Source organism: Cricetulus griseus (genome assembly GCF_003668045.3).
Source record: "Cricetulus griseus strain 17A/GY chromosome 1 unlocalized genomic scaffold, alternate assembly CriGri-PICRH-1.0 chr1_0, whole genome shotgun sequence".
Classification (NCBI taxonomy): Eukaryota; Metazoa; Chordata; class Mammalia; order Rodentia; family Cricetidae; genus Cricetulus; species Cricetulus griseus.
The window spans coordinates 139,373,045-139,391,639 of NW_023276806.1; the positions used below are offsets into that span (position 1 = coordinate 139,373,045).

General features: G+C 40.2%; 1 protein-coding gene across 5 annotated transcripts in view; it reads left to right on the forward strand.

Annotated features, from left to right (window-relative positions):
• The window catches only part of Rab3ip (RAB3A interacting protein), a 38,422-nt gene that overhangs the window by 7,305 nt on the left and 12,522 nt on the right, over positions 1-18,595 (forward strand). For 4 of the 5 annotated variants that reach the window (XM_027392363.2, XM_027392362.2, XM_027392360.2 and 1 more), the window contains exons 3-7: positions 2,699-2,979; positions 4,038-4,296; positions 8,507-8,602; positions 15,885-15,962; positions 16,565-16,768. In XM_027392363.2, the coding sequence (XP_027248164.1) occupies positions 2,729-2,979; positions 4,038-4,296; positions 8,507-8,602; positions 15,885-15,962; positions 16,565-16,768 (888 nt within the window). In that variant the 5' untranslated portion in view covers positions 2,699-2,728. The remainder of the gene's footprint in view (positions 1-2,698; positions 2,980-4,037; positions 4,297-8,506; positions 8,603-15,884; positions 15,963-16,564; positions 16,769-18,595) is intronic. The other variant, XM_035450887.1, reaches the window with a different exon arrangement.

Sequence of the window (18,595 nt, forward strand, 5' to 3'; positions counted from 1 at the left end):
CCAGAAGATTTGTCTCATTTTGCATATCTAGAAATTAAAATGCTGTTGTACTCTGTAATTCAGTGATCCTTTAAGGTATACACTTTGGATTTTATACATGTGGGATAGAAGGAAGGGTCATAGTTACTGATAAAATGTCAGTGTAAATACAGGCTCCTGCCATTGCTGTTGGCTAACCCCAGACCTAGATGGTAAGCACCCTTTGCTGAAGGAGACACCACGTACTGGATGTAAGACAGAGGAAGCAGGCTGGCACTGAGCTGCAAGTTTCCTTCTGCTGCCAAGTGTTCATAGTGCTGTGAAGTCTCTAAGCCAGCTGTGGATCCTGCATGCTACAGCCCTGACCTGCAAAGCAAGACATGTCCATTTGTACAGTAGTGGCAAGAACATTGTGGGATTAGCCAGTTGCTTTTTAATTGGATTTGAGAACAGTTCCATGATTGATACTGTAAACCTGGTCATAAACCTATGGCTGGAGACATCACAGGCCCTAGCACAGAATGTACTCCTGATGTTTTACTAAGTGGACATGAAGCCTAACTGCCTTCTAAATATGTGTGTTATTGCTTGTGCTACTACCAGTGTGGGTCAGAGAAACTTCTTTTTGCAGAGGGCAATAGTTAATATAGAGAATACTAAGTGGCCAGGGTGCTCAGGATAAGTGACTGTCGAGTGCTTAGCCCTAAGTGATACACCTGCACCTGCCTGGCCTAGGGAACATCCCCAAGAGGGGTAGGAAGAGTATAAGAACCAGAGGATGGAGGGGCACCAGGTGCTGTTCTGTGGATGTGGCATGGCTGTTGCAGTGCTGGGCGCAGCAGCTGTGGCTACCTGCATAAGACCTGCACAGATAATATAGGACCAGGGGATGGGAGGGGCGCTAGCTGGGAAAAGAAGCATCAACAAGAGCGGGAGAGGGGTAAGAGAAGGAGATGAGGAGAATGAGCATGATTCTGTACACATGAGACTGATTGTTTCGAAAGTCAGCTTAAACACATTTCAAAGTTGTTTATTTTCTTTAACATGAATTAATCAGTAAACTGTATAAAGATGGAATATATACTGTTAGCATAAACTTTTCCTGGTTGCATATTTGTGTGTGAATTATGTAAAAAACTGAAAATGGTTCTTTTTAGATTAAAAAAATTTAGAAAGTACTGTCTGAGCTTGCATTTGGCACAGTATTTTACATCAAGTATTTTACATTAAATTAGTTGAACTTTGAGGACTGAAAGTACCATTTGCTGTTAATAAATTTGTTATTAGTAAATTTACTTACTTTGAAATTGGGCATCTATAGATTTATTTGATAAAATTTTGGTTGTTCATTCATGGTCTCGTAGTAATCTGTAATTTTGAGAGACTGTTAATATTGTATCTACTTCTGTAGCCTTTTTATTCTCTGCCAGATAATTTTTAAGACTTTTTTATTGGGGATGTGAGAGAATTAAGGTTTTCAGTTTAGCAATTGAATGAGTATTTCTGTATCCGTGGAAGAAGTGACATGTCCAGTTGCTTTATGCCGGGAAGGATTGCTCACTCACAATCTTCCCAGTGCTGCTGCAGGAAGGTCCACATTGGAAAGGAGCCAGTTCAGGGCTTTATAGGCTCTGACTTTCTGGACTGTCCCCTGTAAGATTTAACAACAACAACAACAACAAAAATCAATGGTTTACAAGATTCTTAGTTTTACAATTAGGAGAGCAACTTGAGGGAGACAGGTCTTATTTTTTTGCAAAACATTTATAAAATACTATATAAAGTATTTTTTTGCTAATGTGGAAACTGAAGTGTCCTTGTTAATAATGGCCATGAATTAAATGTTTATCAGGAGCACAGTATTCCTGAGTGATTTTAGGGGTTGTCTTCAGTGCTCATGGCAGCCAGGAGATGGGGGTGGCGAGGTGTTGGGGATGGTGGTGGTAGTTAGGCCCATTACTAGCCCACCATCTGGGTTTAGGAAAATGAAGCATATAACTCAGAACTGGATCCTGGACCTGACCCATAAAGTCCAGAGTTGGAACAGTTAGTGAATTTTGATCGGGGCTTGTGTATTTGGTGGTAGTTTTAATCATTTACTAGATTTTGATGATGATTTTATGGTCAGCTAGGAGAATACCCTTGCTCTTGGAATATAGCGGGTATGCCCATGTGTATATGTGCATATTAATGGTTTGAAGCATTCTCATACAGCTCAAAAATGTTACTAGCATCCTGATAATGGGGACTGTTACACGGGAGCTCTGAAGTCCTTATGTAAATTTAAAGTGATTTCAAAAGAAAAACCTCTGGTATATCCGAAGTCACATCCAGTACAAGGTGGGGTAGAATAGTTGAACTTAAGGCTAGCTTGTTCTAAATATGTTTATCCTTGCTGTCTTTTTTAGTTTTTCTAGCCAAGTTATAGATGATAGCAAAGTTAAGAAATTAAGAAAGCTTTTCTTCATTCCTTATATTTTTTAATTGTACCTGCTGTGACAATATTTCTATATTTTCATATCTTTTCCAAATCAGGTTACCTTCTATGTAGTATTTCTACTATGAGATCACTTTGCAAATGTTAGGAAGGCTTTTTATTTTTCATTTTAAACAGTATTTTATTGTAAGGTTATACTTTATATGGATTATTTTACAGCTTATGCATTTTGATTAAGTTTTGAACTAATTCCTAAAAATAATCTTATTCTTTTGGCTTTAGCTTAGACTGTTTTAGGATGAAGCCTTTGCTATGGCTAATGACCCCTTGGAAGGCTTCCATGAAGTGAACCTTGCTTCACCTACTTCTCCGGACCTTCTTGGTGTGTGTGACCCAGGAACCCAAGAGCAGACGACCTCCCCAAGTGTTATCTACCGGCCACATCCTTCATCTTTGTGCTCTACTCCTCTCCAGGCTAATGCCTTAGATCTTTCTGATCTTCCCACACAACCTGTGTACTCATCCCCTAGGCGTTTAAACTGTGCGGAGATACCTAACATCAGGTATGAGATCACCAGCATACAGATACCCAATGTCAGGTGTGAGATTACCAGCACACAGATCCCAGTGTCAGGTGTGAGATCACCAGCACACAGATCCCAGTGTCAGCTTTGAGATCACCAGCACACAGATCCCAGTGTCAGCTTTGAGATCACCAGCACACAGATCCCAATGTCAGCTGTGAGAATCACCAGCACACTTATTTTGGATTATTGTTATTTTTAAAAATTTTCTTGGCTGTCTTAAATTATCCTTTTAATATAGAAATAGAAAATAGAAAATTTGAGTAATATAATTATGCCCATGTAGAGTGATACATTTTAATCTCTAGAATTGGCAAATTTAGGCAGGTGACCAGACCAAAAAATATTTTAGGTTTAGCAGGCCATACAGTTTTTTTTTTTTTTAAAGATTTTATTTTTATTTTTTGTATGTGGATGTTTTGCTTGCATGTGTATCAGTGTACCTCATGTGTAGTACCTGTGGAGGCAAGAAGAGGGCGTCAGAGCCTCTGGAACTGAGTTACAGATGGCTGTTAGCCATCATGTCATTGCTGAGATTCAAATCTGTGTCCTCTGAAAGAACGGCACGTGCTCTTAACCACTGAGCCATCTCTCCAGCCCCAGGCCATACAGGTTTTGTACCATCTCTTCAGATTTGTTTTTACAGCGTGAAAGCAGCCACAGGTAGTATGAATAAGTCTGAATGTTGCAATAAAAACTTGTGGCCACAGAAATTTCATAAATTTTTACAGGTCGTACCGTGTCACTGATTCCTTGTTATCCATTTCTGGCTTTGGACCTTAGGACAACAGTGAAGACTTGATTTAGCCTTCAGCCTTCAGCTGCATTCCGTGACCCCTGTCCTGGGGAACAGCACTCAGTAGCCCTTTCTGGGATGATGAAAGTATTTCTGTGGTGTGCACTATGAGTGATAGCCCTTAGCCACATGGGCTGTTGTTGAAGTGTAGCTGGCATGAGGACCTGCCCTTAGTTCAATGTAGGTTGGCTAGTTCATTGGAACGTTTGTGGCATACCTTCTGAGCTTTCTCTCCTTGCAGCATTCATGTTCCGGACCCAGCATCAGCTGTTACCTCTGGAGTGGCAGTGGGACTCACGAAGCTAACATCAAGGAAGGACATCGGCAATGCAGAGAGGGAGTTTTTGCAGGGTGCTACCGTTACAGAGGCTCCTGCTGGCAGTGATGACATCTTTGGGTTGAGTACGGATAGCCTGTCACGTTTACGGAGCCCATCTGTTCTGGAAGTTAGAGAAAAGGGCTACGAAAGGTTGAAAGAAGAACTTGCAAAAGCTCAGAGGGTAAGAAAACCATGTTGTCCTTCCGTGCTTTCTCTTAGAAAGACTACTTGGGATGGCAGCTCATAAACACATTCTTACAGTGTTGCACTTCCCCTTCACTTACACTTAGCCTCATTGGACATCATCCGTGAGTGTGCAGAGTTGCCTGAGTGACAGGAAGCTCTGCCTAGGAATAGGAACTGGAGAAATGAGATTTTGAAACTCTGTACCAACTGCTGTCTGTCTTGCTTTATCTCTAACACATTCTTATGGATTGTATCTCACATGAACTGTCTCATTATGAGGCTGACTTGGTAGTCACTCACTGAAGCCCTCCAATATAGTTCTTTTTACTTGGAGGAATTTTTAAGTGACATCACCTTTCTTCTGCTGATTGTGAATATTGTCTATATTTTACATTGGGGAATTTTCTTTCCTTCATAGATTTCTATTTGTCTTCAAATTTATGGCCAGCTCTTATCCTACCCCATCCCTCAGACTGAAATACAATTGCAGAGAGAACTGTATAGCAGGGTGCTAGACTTGTCTCATGGGTGCTGGGATCTGAACTCTGGTCTTCATGACTGTGCAGCAAACATTCTTAACTGTTCAGTGTTCTCTCTAGCCCAGGAGAAATTGTAAATGAACAATCTTACTTTATCAACCTAAAAGCAATAGTAAAGTCAAAGCATGGTGAGCAGAAGATTGGCAATGGGAGCAGAAGTCAATGCAATTAACAAGAGAAATAGGAAATAAATAAAACAAAATATGGATTCTTTAAAACAGCAATAAAATTGACAAATCTCTGGCAAAAGAAGATTTTAAAAATCAATATAGATTATCAACATTCAGAGTGAAAGAGTTATGACTCCTGATCACATAGACAGCGAAAGTACAGTTTAGGGATGATAAAAAAAATCTATGTATATAAATTTGACAGCTATGGTCAAATACCAATTTGTATTTTAAAAATAGAAAAAAAAATTGTCAAACACTATTTCTTTCATGCCATGACATTGTCCAGGCATGTATTCCACCGTCTATCTACTATGGCTTTCTCACCCCCCCCCATTTACTTATATTTTGTGTGTGCATGCATGATTATCTCCTAGCTCCATTGGGAATCTCTTTTGAAATCTTCAGTTTGTAGCATTTAGAGCTGTAGTACAATAACTGAAACATTACGTGTGACCATGTCCATACTGAATTGTATTAGGGTGAATGTAATATAGTTTTAATATTAACTTAGGACTCAAATCTTGAGGAGCACTTGAATATGAAAATATTTTCTGAATTCTGGTAACTAATGAATCAAAATTACATCATTGGCCATTCTGTATTCTGATGATTCTTACCTGCCTTGTTTTTATCCATTTAATTTATTTGTACCTTCCTATTTAAAGTAAGTTTTGCTTTTTATCCTAGTACTAATATGTGCCCTTTAGCTGGTGTATTTAGGCCATTTATACTTAACTCAATATTGATAAATTTGGCTAAATCTGTTGTCTTACTATTTGTATTCTTTTATTCCATTTTATCTTCTATCTTATTCCTGCTTTTGTATTAATTCATTATTTTTGATAATTGACTTTCTTTGAGTTACTGGCTAAATTTTGTTCTTTTAACTTAGTTTGTGTCTTATAGTACACTCCTTTAACTTCTCACTGTCTGCCTTGCAGTGGCACACTACCTGTGTGCAGTGTAAGAATCTTAGGAACTATATTTTCATTTTGCTTCCAGCTCTGTGCAGTGATTATCATATACTCCATCCACATACTTTTATTTTGCGTTAAACATTTGATTATTTTAAAGGGATGTAAATAATATGTAAGAATCTTCAGTTTTCTATACATGGCTGTTTCCAGTATTGCTCTTTTGTTTTATGTCTATCTAGATTTCCAACTGGCATCTTCTTTCTGTTGAAAGGCCACCTTTAACATGTTTCCTGTTCGCATGTGATGTGAGGTCCCTTTTACTTTAGTTTTTTCATTTCATTGGGCACAGACTTGGAGGCTGATACATGCATTCTTTCTCTTAGTAGTATAAGGTTTTGCTTCATTGTTAAAAGCACACATTGGTTCTCACAGGAAGCTGCTTTGTATGTGATGTCTTTGCTTTCTTGCTGTGGTGTCTTCAGTAAGCACATCTATTACGACTTCCTATGTAGTGTAGTTTTCATCAGGGCTGTGTGGTGTCTGTGTGTATGTGTGCATGTGTGTACGTTGCATGTGCACACTTAAAAGTGTGATATGCTCTTGAATCTGTAGGTTTTTGGTTTTCATAAGATTTTGAACATTTTGGCTTCTGTTTCAAAAATCTTTCCTTTCTTACATCTCCTTTCTTCAACTTGTTTGTACATTGGAGTGTGGGCTCTATTCCTCTTTCTTTTTTAGTCTTTTCCCTCCTTTTGTGTTTCATTGTGGATAGTTTCTCTTAGTTTCCAGTGCTGCTCCTTCTGTGATATCTTACACATTTTAGACTTTGTAGTTTTCATGTCTGAAGTTTGAACCTTGTTAATAAATAGTTGGCTTTTGTTATGTAACATGGTGGCCCTTACGTCCTAATATTTCATCTGCTCACACAACCCAGGGCTCACTGTGTTTCCTACCTCTGGACGATCACAGTCTTTTGTTGGCAAGTGCCCAGTGGAAGTTCTACAATTTCCTTTTCAAGCAGGCTCATAGGGCAGACATTTCCTGAGATCTTACAGATGTATTACTTTGTGGCCTTATGATATAAGCTGGTTATAAAACACTCAATTTATAGTCTAGGGAGTCTTTAAAAAATAGTATTTTAAACTTCCTTGTTTTGTAGCATATAATAGTGCTGCTACAGTTTCAGACTGATCTGATTTTGTACTCCCTTACAGGTAATTTGGCTTTTTTTTTTTTTTTTTTTTTGGCTTTCCGAGATAGGGTTTCTCTGTGGCTTTGGAGGCTGTCCTGGAACTTGCTCGCTCTGTAGACCAGGCTGGCCTTGAACTCACAGAGATCCTCCTGCTTCTGCCTCCCGAGTGCTGGTATTAAAGGCATGCGTTTTAACAGACAGAAAACATAAAAATCATATACATTGATATATTACTATTATGTATATAATACATTTCAGTATGTATGTATGTTGTGTCATGTTTAAATCATGTTAAGTATATGTGGTTCTTCAAAATTTTCTGTTGACAAAGTTCTTGAAATCCTTTATTACAGGTTTGAAGTGGTGTCAGCACATTGTTATTTGTAGTCACCCTGCTGTACAAAAGCACACCAGAACATCTTGTTTCTGTTTAACTGTAACTTTACATACCATTTTTGTTTCTCATGTGCGTATAACTTGAGTTTCTAATGGAGTATTAGGAGGTTCCAGCGGAGGAGCAGGATAGCCAGTGTCCCTTCCTTGTGATTGGTGTATGTTTGTCATCACTTACATCTTCCAGCCAGGTTTTCTCTAGGGCAGTGTTTCTGGGGGGCTTAGTGTCTTAGCATTCCACTGTGAGATCAGTGTTTGCATGGGAGCCTTTTCTCAACCTGTCTGCAGTGTTTAGATGGTTTTCCGAAAACAGGTTTTCCTTTAGTGTGAGGCTGTGTTGGGAGAGGTTCCTTGCTCACTACTTCTGCTGTGTGTGAGCAGTTAAGAGTTTCCTAGCAGCTTGATGTGCACTGCTGTGCTAGTTAACTCTGGGATCTGTCTATCTCTGTCTCCTTGGTGCTGGGGTTACAGATGTGTACTGCTGTGCCAGTGACCTCTGGGATCTGTCCACCTCTGTCTCAGTTCTAGGGTTACAGATGTGCACTGTTGTGCTGGCTTTTTCATATGGGTCTGGGTTCAAACTTGAGTCTTTGTGCTTTTGTGGCAGGGACTTTACTGACTGAGCCATCTATCTCCTCTGAATAAACATAAGAATTAATTTTATTGGTATTAATAAGCAAAATTAAAAAGAAGTACATGCTTGGTAGAAATAAGTATTCTCAGAGAAAAGCTAAAGGGGAAATAGTGTTTTTATGTGTTATTCATGTTTAATCTCTGGATATTTTATGGAAGAAGTTAATGCAACATGTTGGGATTAGTTGTAATTATAGTTGTCTGGCTGTCTTCTATCTAGCAGGTACTAGGCATTCTCAATATGAACATGTAGGCAATGGTGTTAATATTTTACAATTTTACTAATAACTATTATGTAGTCAATACAATCTCATTTCAGACTGAAGAGATCTAAAACAAAATTATCAATTTCTCATAGGAATTGAAGTTAAAAGATGAAGAATGTGAGAGACTCTCGAAAGTGCGAGATCAACTTGGGCAGGAGCTGGAAGAACTCACAGCTAGTTTATTTGAGGTTGGTTTGTTCACATTGTGGCCAAGATCAACATCTCAATTTTATATGTTGATAGAATTGGTTTTCTGAAGGAATCTTGAGAAGGATATGGCTAGCTTCATGAGTATTCATAATCCTTCTAAGCAAGAAAGAGAACATAATCTTTAATTATAATAAGGAGATGTAGTGTAATTTAAAAAGTGTAAAGAGGAAATTAGAATTCCATAGGTTATCAATACCTGGTGGTTTAAACCTGTATGTGTGAAAGGAAAAGTTAGTAATGTTAATTTTAAATTTTATCAGTTATTTAGGGGCTACTTTTTAAAAAAATTTTTGAATTGCCTTTTATGATTGCAAACTCTTGAGGTCTAGTCATTGCTACAGGGTGATTTGAGGTATAGTATGTGGCACATCTCTTCATTTCAAGCTTGCTGTCAGGGCCAAGCTTTCTACTCAGATCTGCTTTGACTTTTGATAGCAGTGCCATTGGCACAGAGAGACAGATGCATTCATGGAGTCCTGTGTGATGTCATAGAGTCGTGTGTGAAGTTACAGAGTCCTATATGAAGTCATAGAGTCCTGTTTGAAGTCATAGAGTCCTGTGTGATGTCATAGAGTCCTATGTGATGTCACAGAATCCTATGTGATGTCATAGACTCCTATGTGAAGTCACAGAGTCCTGCGTGATGTCAGAGTCCTGTGTGATATCACAGAGTCCTGTGTGAAGTCAGAGAGTCCTGTATGATGTCACAGTCCTGTGTGATATCACAGAGTCCTGTGTGAAGTCACAGAGTCCTGTGTGAAATCACAGAGTCCTGTGTGAAATCACAGAGTCCTGTGTGAAGTCACAGAGTCCTGTGTGAAGTCACAGAGTCCTGTGTGAAGTCACAGAGTCCTGTGTGAAGTCACAGAGTCCTGTGTGAAGTCACAGAGTCCTGTGTGAAGTCACAGAGTCCTGTGTGAAGTCACAGAGTCCTGTGTGAAGTCATAGACTCCTGCGTGATGTCACAGAGACCTGTGTGAAGTCACAGAGTCCTGTGTGAAGTCATAGACTCCTGCATGATGTCACAGAGTCCTGCGTGAAGTCACAGAGTCCTGCGTGATGTCAGAGTCCTGCGTGATGTCAGAGTCCTGTGTGAAGTCACAGAGTCCTGTGTGAAGTCACAGAGTTCTGTGTGAAGTCACAGAGTTCTGTGTGCAGTCACAGAGTCCTGCGTGATGTCACAGAGTCCTGTGTGAAGTCACAGAGTCCTGCGTGAAGTCACAGAGTCCTGCGTGAAGTCACAGAGTCCTGCGTGAAGTCACAGAGTCCTGCGTGAAGTCACAGAGTCCTGCGTGAAGTACAGAGTCCTGCGTGATGTCACAGAGTCCTGTGTGATGTCACAGAGTCCTGTGTGAAGTCAGAGTCCTGTGTGAAGTACAGAGTCCTGTGTGAAGTACAGAGTCCTGTGTGAAGTCATAGACTCCTGTGTGAAGTCACAGAGTGCTGTGTGAAGTCACAGAGTCCTGTGTGATGTGTCAGAGTCCTGTGTGAAGTCAGAGAGTCCTGTGTGAAGTCACAGAGTCCTGCGTGATGTCACAGAGTCCTGTGTGAAGTCAGAGTCCTGCGTGATGTCACAGAGTCCTGTGTGAAGTACAGAGTCCTGCGTGATGTCACAGAGTCCTGTGTGAAGTCAGAGTCCTGTGTGAAGGCACAGAGTCCTGTGTGAAGGCACAGAGTCCTGTGTGAAGTCACAGAGTCCTGCGTGAAGTTACAGACTCCTGCGTGATGTCACAGACTCCTGCGTGATGTCAGAGTCCTGCGTGATGTCAGAGTCCTGCGTGAAGTCACAGAGTCCTGCGTGAAGTCACAGAGTCCTGCGTGAAGTTACAGACTCCTGCGTGATGTCACAGAGTCCTGCGTGATGTCACAGAGTCCTGCGTGATGTCACAGAGTCCTGCGTGATGTCACAGAGTCCTGCGTGAAGTCACAGAGTCCTGTGTGATGTCACAGAGTCCTGTGTGATGTCACAGAGTCCTGCGTGATGTCACAGAGTCCTGCGTGAAGTCAGAGTCCTGTGTGAAGTCACAGAGTCCTGCGTGAAGTCACAGAGTCCTGCGTGAAGTCACAGTCCTGCGTGAAGTCACAGTCCTGCGTGAAGTCACAGAGTCCTGTGTCAAGTCACAGAGTGCTGTGTAATGTGTCAGAGTCCTGTGTGAAGTCACAGAGTCCTATGTGAAGTCACAGAGTCCTATGTGAAGTCATAGTCCTATGTGAAGTCACAGACTCCTGTATGAAGTCACAGAGTTCTGTATGAAGTCACAGAGTTCTGTGTGAAGTCAGAGAGTCCTGTGTGAAGTCAGAGAGTCCTGTGTGAAGTCAGAGAGTCCTGTATGAGGTTCCAAAAGCTCAGAAAAACAACAAAAATGGATGAGTGGAATTGCATCTAACTAAAACCTGTACACACCCATCACCAAAATTAAAATGCAGTGGAGTGGTTGGAAAAACATTTGCAAAGTGTCTAACAAGGGGGTAATTTCAACATATATAAGGAATATCAAAAAGAGCAGTACAATAAAAAATAGATTAAGCACTGAATGGACTTTTCTCTAAAGAGATGTGCAAGCAGAAGATACATGCAAAAATGTTCAGCATCACCAGTCAGGCAATTGCAAATCAAAACCCCAGTGAGATGTTACCACATGCTTATCATATAACAGTGCACGTGTTGGCAAGGATGTGGTACTGTTGGTATAGTTATTATGGGCAAAAATAAGGATATTTCTTCTTAAAAGATTAAAAATAGAGCTGGGTGGTGTTGGTACACACCTTTAATCCCAGCATTCAGGAGACAGAGACAGACAGATTGCTGAATTTGAGGTTAGCCTGGTCTGCATAGTGAGTTCCATGACAGCCAGGCCTGCATAGTGAGACCTTGTCTTAAAACAGCAGCAATAAAAAACCACCAAAAATAATCAGACCCCCCCCCCAAAAAAAATTTGAAACTGGGATCAACCAATCTCACTTTTCAATATACATCAAAGGAAATAAAATTAATTTTTGGTGTTTGTATTCTCATGTTCATTGTTGTATTATCAGAAGCCAGATGTGAATAAAGCAGAAGCATACTGTGTGTTTATATAATATGTCCCTTTTTAAAAAAGGAAATCAGGTTGATAGGGCTCTGTGGGTGAAGGTGTTTGCTGTGTGAGCTAATGACCAGAGTTCAATCTCCTGTGGTGGAAAGAGAGTGCCACTCCTGAAGGTTGTCCTCTAATACACACACACACACACACACACACACACACACACGCACTCTTATTATAAAAATTAAAGAAAAATCTTAGCATTTGAGGCAATATAGATGATTTTGTGTAAAAGGACAGTGGTACATGAACTCCCTTTCACGTAGGTTCTGAAGTACTTGAGTAGTTCCTTGTGGTTACCAGGGTTGAGGAATGGGAGAAATGAAGATATTTGTTAGATGATGGCAGGGTGTTGGAAGTTTGCTGAAAGGTAGATCTTAAGTGCTCCCACCACCAAAAAAAAAAAAAAAAAAAATGGGGGCAAGATGAGGTATCTTTTTGTTTTTTAATAGAAAGTACAGTTTTTACTGTTGCTAAATTTTTATTGAGACAGGCAGTTCATTTATGTATTACCTCTGGTTGCTTCCACACTGCAAAAACAAAGTTGAATCATTATAACAGAAACTGTATGTTGTCCTAAATTCCACATGCCATTTGGCCCCTTATAGAAGTTTGATGACTCCTAGTATTTATCATAGCTCCTTAAACTGGGGCTGTGTAACCGAATGTGGAGGTTGCAAAAAAGCAGGACAACAGGAGAAGGTGTGTGTACACTGACCAGAAAGTAACTCGAAACCAAGCACATAATGGACCTGAGGTGTTTGCCGTGCTCACACGTGTCACATCATAGGGCCACACCACAGCCTTGGTTCTGAACATGCAATATGTTCCTTCTGCATTGTCCATTCCACCACCAGTGAGTTGCCTGAAGTGCCTCAGTTCAGGTTCAGGGCTGTAATTTGTTAGGAGTTGCAGTGTTTATACTGTATATGGTTTTCTGCTCCTGTAGAAACATACAGGCTTAGTTACAGAAAACAAAATTTTAAAATATGTTCTTTCATATCATTCCCCAGGATTTCTGTATCCAACTAGTGTGTGTTTGGATTGTATTGTTAGAAAGTTTGATTTTTAGAAATTGCTGTTTGTAGGGCCAGCAAGGTAGCTCAGCAAGTAAGGACCCCTGTGGCTGAGCCTGATCTGAGTTCCATCCCTGGGACCCATATGGTGGAAATAGAGAGCTAATTTCTGCAAGTTATTCTCTGATAAATTAATAAATATAACAAAGAATTTTTAAAAAGGAAAATTGCTGTTTAAAGTGTTAGCTTGAGTTTTATTTAAAAGAAAAAAAAACATAAAAATGAGGAGTTGGTGATGGAAACAGATACAGAGACCCGCAGCAGACATTAGGTGGAGCTCTGGGAATGTTGCAGAAGAAGGAGGAAGGATTTTATGACCCACTTTGGTCAAGGGTGTCACAAGAAAACCCACAGAACCAAGTAACCTGGGCTCATAGGGGCCCACAGAGACTGAACCAACAAACAGGGAGCCTGCATGGGACGGAACCAGCCCTTCTGCATTATGTTATAGTTGTATAGTGTGGTCTTTTTGTGAGACTCCTAAGTGGGAGCAGGGACTGTCAGTGACTGTGTTGCTTGCTTTTGGGACACTTTTCTTCCTACCAGATTACCTTGTCCAGCCTTAATAGAAGAGGAGATGCCTAGTTCTACGGCAACTTGATATACCATGGCTGGCTGATTTCTGTGAGAGGGTTTCCTGTGTCTGAAGAGAAATGGTGGTGGTGGGGTCAGGAGAGGATAAGTTACAAAGACAGGAGGAAGTGGAAACTTTGATAGGGATGTAAAAACAAAACAAAGAGTAAATAGAAAAGAAATCCCCCCCCCCCCAAAAAAAGAGACGTTAGAAAAAAATGTAAGAGCCAGAAGATATGGAGGAGGGCTGCAAAAATACTGTGTCCACAGCACCTACCCCGCCTTCACTGGACCTGCACACAGTAGACCTGTCACCATTTAAGCTATAGACTGAGAGGGGCTCATGGGACCATATTTCATCCTGATGAACTGTGGGCCCCGGTGGGTTCTGACAAGATGCAGTCATTGTCTTTACCTGTGTACCTCTTGTATACAGTCAGCCCATCAGGACCCAATGGTTAGTTCAAAACGTGGTCACAAAATGACACACAGAGTCAAAAGTCAGAGTGCAAAGACATGAATGTGAGAAGGGACTTGTAAAAGGGAAGGTTGACAGGTAGGAGGGAGAGAGGACAGGTTGGGTGAATGTAGCTAGAATGCATTACATACATGCGTTAAATTGTCAGAGAAGACATTTTTAATGAAAGTTATGTATTTAAAAAATAGTTTCTAGCAGTTTCTGAAATGGTCCTAAACATACTTCTGCCATCTTGTACTAGAGTGGTGTTCTCACTGTTGTAAAATGGCCAGCCTGACATCTCAAGTAGAGAAAATTTGGAAAGTCCTGGTATACAGTGCTTACATCATCTCACCTTCAGGAAGACAGTAAAACAACCCAAACATCTGACATTTTGTTGATTGGCAGACTTGTGCCATATGCTTTAGCTTTTCAGATGGTTTGCTGTAGGCCAGCATCCTCCTCTTTGGGGACATGAGTTACGCCTGTGTATCTTTAACAGTGTCCCTCTTGCAACTGGAAAGGTCACCTCACATCTCACTTTGTGTTTTCTCCTGGCCTTGGTTCCAGTTCTTCACGGTTTTCCTTATCTCTCTGATGCTTTCAAAGATACGTTTTAGAGGTGTCAACTCTCCCAATTGTCTTCTAAGACGTTTGATTCAAATTGCATAGTTGACATTAAGAGTCCATCGCCTGGCAATTCAGCAGGTACTCTGCTTGGCATTAGTGTCTTCTGCATTTAGAGTTAAATTAGGAAAGGTCAGAGTAGATAGGTCCATTATTTTGGAAATATCTGTCAGATAGTCTTCTTTTGACAACCCCTCCTTACCCCAGAAAAATTCAGCAAATATGCAACAACTGTTGTTTTCCAAAGGGAGATGCAGAGCTCGCTACATCTGACAGTTCTTAAGGACTTTGCCAGATAAGCTGTGTAATGGTGCATGAAGTATATCTATGGTTCATCTCATTTCATTATAAATCACTGATAGTGATCATTCCATTATTTAATGTCGTCTGAGATTCGTGTTCATGAGACATATAAGCTGCTGCCCATCCAGTCCCATACCATAAGAACAAATGAGCAACTGTGAGTGCCGTGGCACACTCCAAGGGAGAGTTCCACCCTGCCACTTGGCAGTTCTCAGGCTGTGTTTATTAAATATCTTTTAATCTCCTTTGGATATATTAAGAGTTCTGAAATATGAACTCTTAAATCCCATGTTGTTTGGATCCATTTTAATCTCAAGATTATTTTTTGCAAAAGCATAATCTTTAAAATACAAGATCATGTTATTCTCTTCCTTAAAAAAAAAAAAGACTTCATCTTTCACTTAGAATAAAGTCTGGGACTATTATCTGGATTTTGTCATCATTAGAATGTTCCCTGAGCATGTGCTCTTTAGGAGCAGGGCCTTTGTCTCTTTTCCTCATTCATTGTCAACCTGGAACAGCATAAAGAGATGTCATGAGTAAATATTTGTGACTAAAAGGCAGGCACATACCTCCAGTTTCCTACAGCTTTATGTCAGTTTCATTAGAAAGTTAAGGTCACTAACGGGTATACTCAGATTTCCCTTTCTGGGTCGCCCCGTACAATACAGTTTTCATGCATATCATTTTATTAGAAACTGGAACTCCTCAGTTGTCGCTCCTGTTGAGGTGTTAACAGTTTTTACTTGCCCCTTTCTTATATTTTTTCTGCGACTAACAAAATGGGTATATGTATCATGATCGAGTGACAGATACCTAGTTGCACCTTGTTAGCTGGTTTTGCCCTGCTGTCTTTCTCTGTTCATTTAACAGCCACAGTCCTGACACAGGAGTTTGTTGAATTGGTTGGATCTACCCTGGCTGCCACAGTGGCTGATAGATGCTATGTGGAGGGTGTCTGGTCCTCACTTCTTCCCTCTTGTCTTTTTAATGTCAACTGCTTTCCAATAGAGGACATTGAATACTTAGTTCCAGGGTAGTACTCTGCAGGATGTCTTGTCATAGGTAGCTGCTGAAATGTGATTTGAAAATGAATGCTAAAATACTTAGCGTACAAAATTTGAGATGTTGCCTTTTCCAGGAAGCTCACAAGATGGTGAGAGAAGCAAATGTCAAGCAGGCCACGGCGGAAAAGCAGCTGAAGGAGGCTCAAGGGAAAGTAAGTCTCATGGCTTCAATTATGGAGTAGGAAGTCATCAGTCATCACTGTCTCAAGGGTGCCTTGGCAGCCATACGGGGCTGTTCTGATTGGAGAAGCAGTGCTTACTTTACATTTGGAAGCCACAAAAACCATGAGCGAGAAAATAGGCGCATATCGTTGCCATTGACACTGGGCACTGTGGTGCATTTATATACCAGCCAAACTTACTTAAAACCTTGTAAATCACATAAAAGGATTCAATAGTCACATCAAAAAGTTATTACTTATTTTCTTAATTCACTAAAAAGAAGGACACTTAAATAGATTTTATTTTTAGGCGTGAACTACAGCTAATTGTAAGCTAATATATCTAGTGATTTTGAGAAGTCACATTATTGTTAGGTATTTTTGACCATTTTAAATTTTTTCTTTCGACATTACTGGCAGTTGAATCCAAGCCATCTGGAAACCCCAAAACTTGGATTCCTTTCCTTTCATTACTCCACAGAAAATACAAATTAAATTTCTGTCCTTGAAAGTGTTTTGACCAAATTGCTAATGCTCGGCCACATCTGTCATAGAGTGTGTTGTGTGTGTGACGGTGCTGATTTCTTTTCAAGATTGACGTACTTCAGGCTGAAGTGGCCGCATTGAAGACACTCGTGTTGTCCAGCTCTCCAACGTCACCGACACAGGAGCCTCTGGCAGCTGGAAAGACACCTTTTAAAAGGGGGCATACAAGGAATAAAAGTACCAGCAGTGCCATTTGTGGCAGCCACCAGGACCTCAATGTGATACAGCCACTTGTAAAAGACTGCAAAGAGGTAACTGGAAAGGGCTGGCCCCTCTGACTGTTGTTCATTTCTGTCATGGAGGTGTCAGTCGTGATCTTTTTTTTTTTTTTTTGCCACAAAATTTTTTTTAGTACAAAATATGCAATATTAAGATGGGGGAGGCTTTGTCTAGAGCTGGCTGCTTTCAGGGATCCTTTCCTCCTGTTCTCTACTGGCTGGCCTCGGAGTTCCTCTGCAGTCCTGGTGAGTTTCTGCATTTCAAATTTTCACTAAGGGAGCAAACTGGCATGTGTTGTATAAAGGAAAGTGGGTGGCCTCAATGTCCTCACTAGACGGGATGTTCTGTTAGTGCAGTATTAAAATAGGAGTATAAGAGATGCTTCAAAAATAAGATGATTTTCTTAAAGATTATTATTAGCTTTTATTTGAAATCTGAGAAGCAGAATCATCAATCCCAAAGCCCTAGGGTTGATCAAACAATCAAGAAAACAAAGAGAACCCAGAAATAATAGAAGCTTTACATTTTAGAAAACATAAAGATAACTTAGATACTGTATATTTTGAAATGTGTAGAGTAAAAATTAAATTGTTATTAAACTGTTTCTAAGAGGATTGATCAGGAATTCTGGCAGTGTCGCTGGCTCTCTTAAAAGCTGCACTCATCGTGGGGTTTAAGCTACCTCATGTTTGAGAAGTGGTTGATCTTATTCACTAATTTGTGTATAGAAGCCAGGGATTGCTAATTGAATTACCAAGGTAAACTGTTGTAATTGAGTTACCTCTGTCTAGCTGTTAGTAATATGGTAACCAGAAAAGTTTAGTTCTTGTCCAATTCTGAATGTAGCAAAATCTGAAATCCGTATTTGTTTCTGTTAAGTATCTAACACACTTCTTTATTTGCTTTAATTTTGATTTCTTCTTTGACTTTAAATAAGTGTACTTTTAAAAAATTTTAGCTTTTATTGTAGTTTTCACTTAGCAAGTGCGATGATTTTTTCTCCTGTTGCTTACAGTAAAACTGTGTGGATGGTTTCTCTCCATTTTAAAAGCTTTTCTAGTTTTGAAATGCATATGAATAGGTTGCGCATACCCACTTTTGATTTCTGGGTACACTTTATATCCTGGCACTTTGTGGAAATATCAGGAATTTTTTTTAAGACAGGTTTTCTCTGTGGCTTTGGAGGCTGTCCTGGAACTAGGTCTTATAGACCAGCCTGGTCTCGAACTCACAGAGATCCTCCTGCCTCTGCCTCCCTAGTGCTGGGATTAAAGGCGTGTGCCACCACTGCCCAGCATCAGGAAGTTTTATTACACAAAAGAAATCAAGATTTTACTGAACTATGCCCTATGGGTCACGACCTGTGGGTCACGACCCCTATGGGGTTGAATGACCCTATCACAGGGATTGCCTAAGACCATCAGAAAACACAAATATTAACATTACGATTCATAGCAGTAGCAAAATTATAGTTATGAAGTAGCAATGAAAGTAATTTTATGGTTGGGGGTCAGTACAACATAAGGAACTGTATTAAAGGTTGCAGTGTTAGGAAGGTTGAGAACCACTATTCTTGGACCGTTTACAGCAATCAGATGAAGTAGGATGTGTCTGTTTCTCTAGAAAACATGGTGGGACTCTCAGTCATAGAAGTGGAGTTCTGAAAGCTTTAACACACATGTGTGCAGGGTTTTGGGGTCTAAAATGTCCTGTTGAATTTGGACTTAACTGTATGTTTTAGTCAGGCTTACTATCGCTTCGTGAAACACTTTGACCAGAAGGACTTATTTTGCTTACGCTTCCGTTACATCTTTCATTATCTAAAGGAAGCTAGGATCAGAACTAAGCAGAGCAGGATC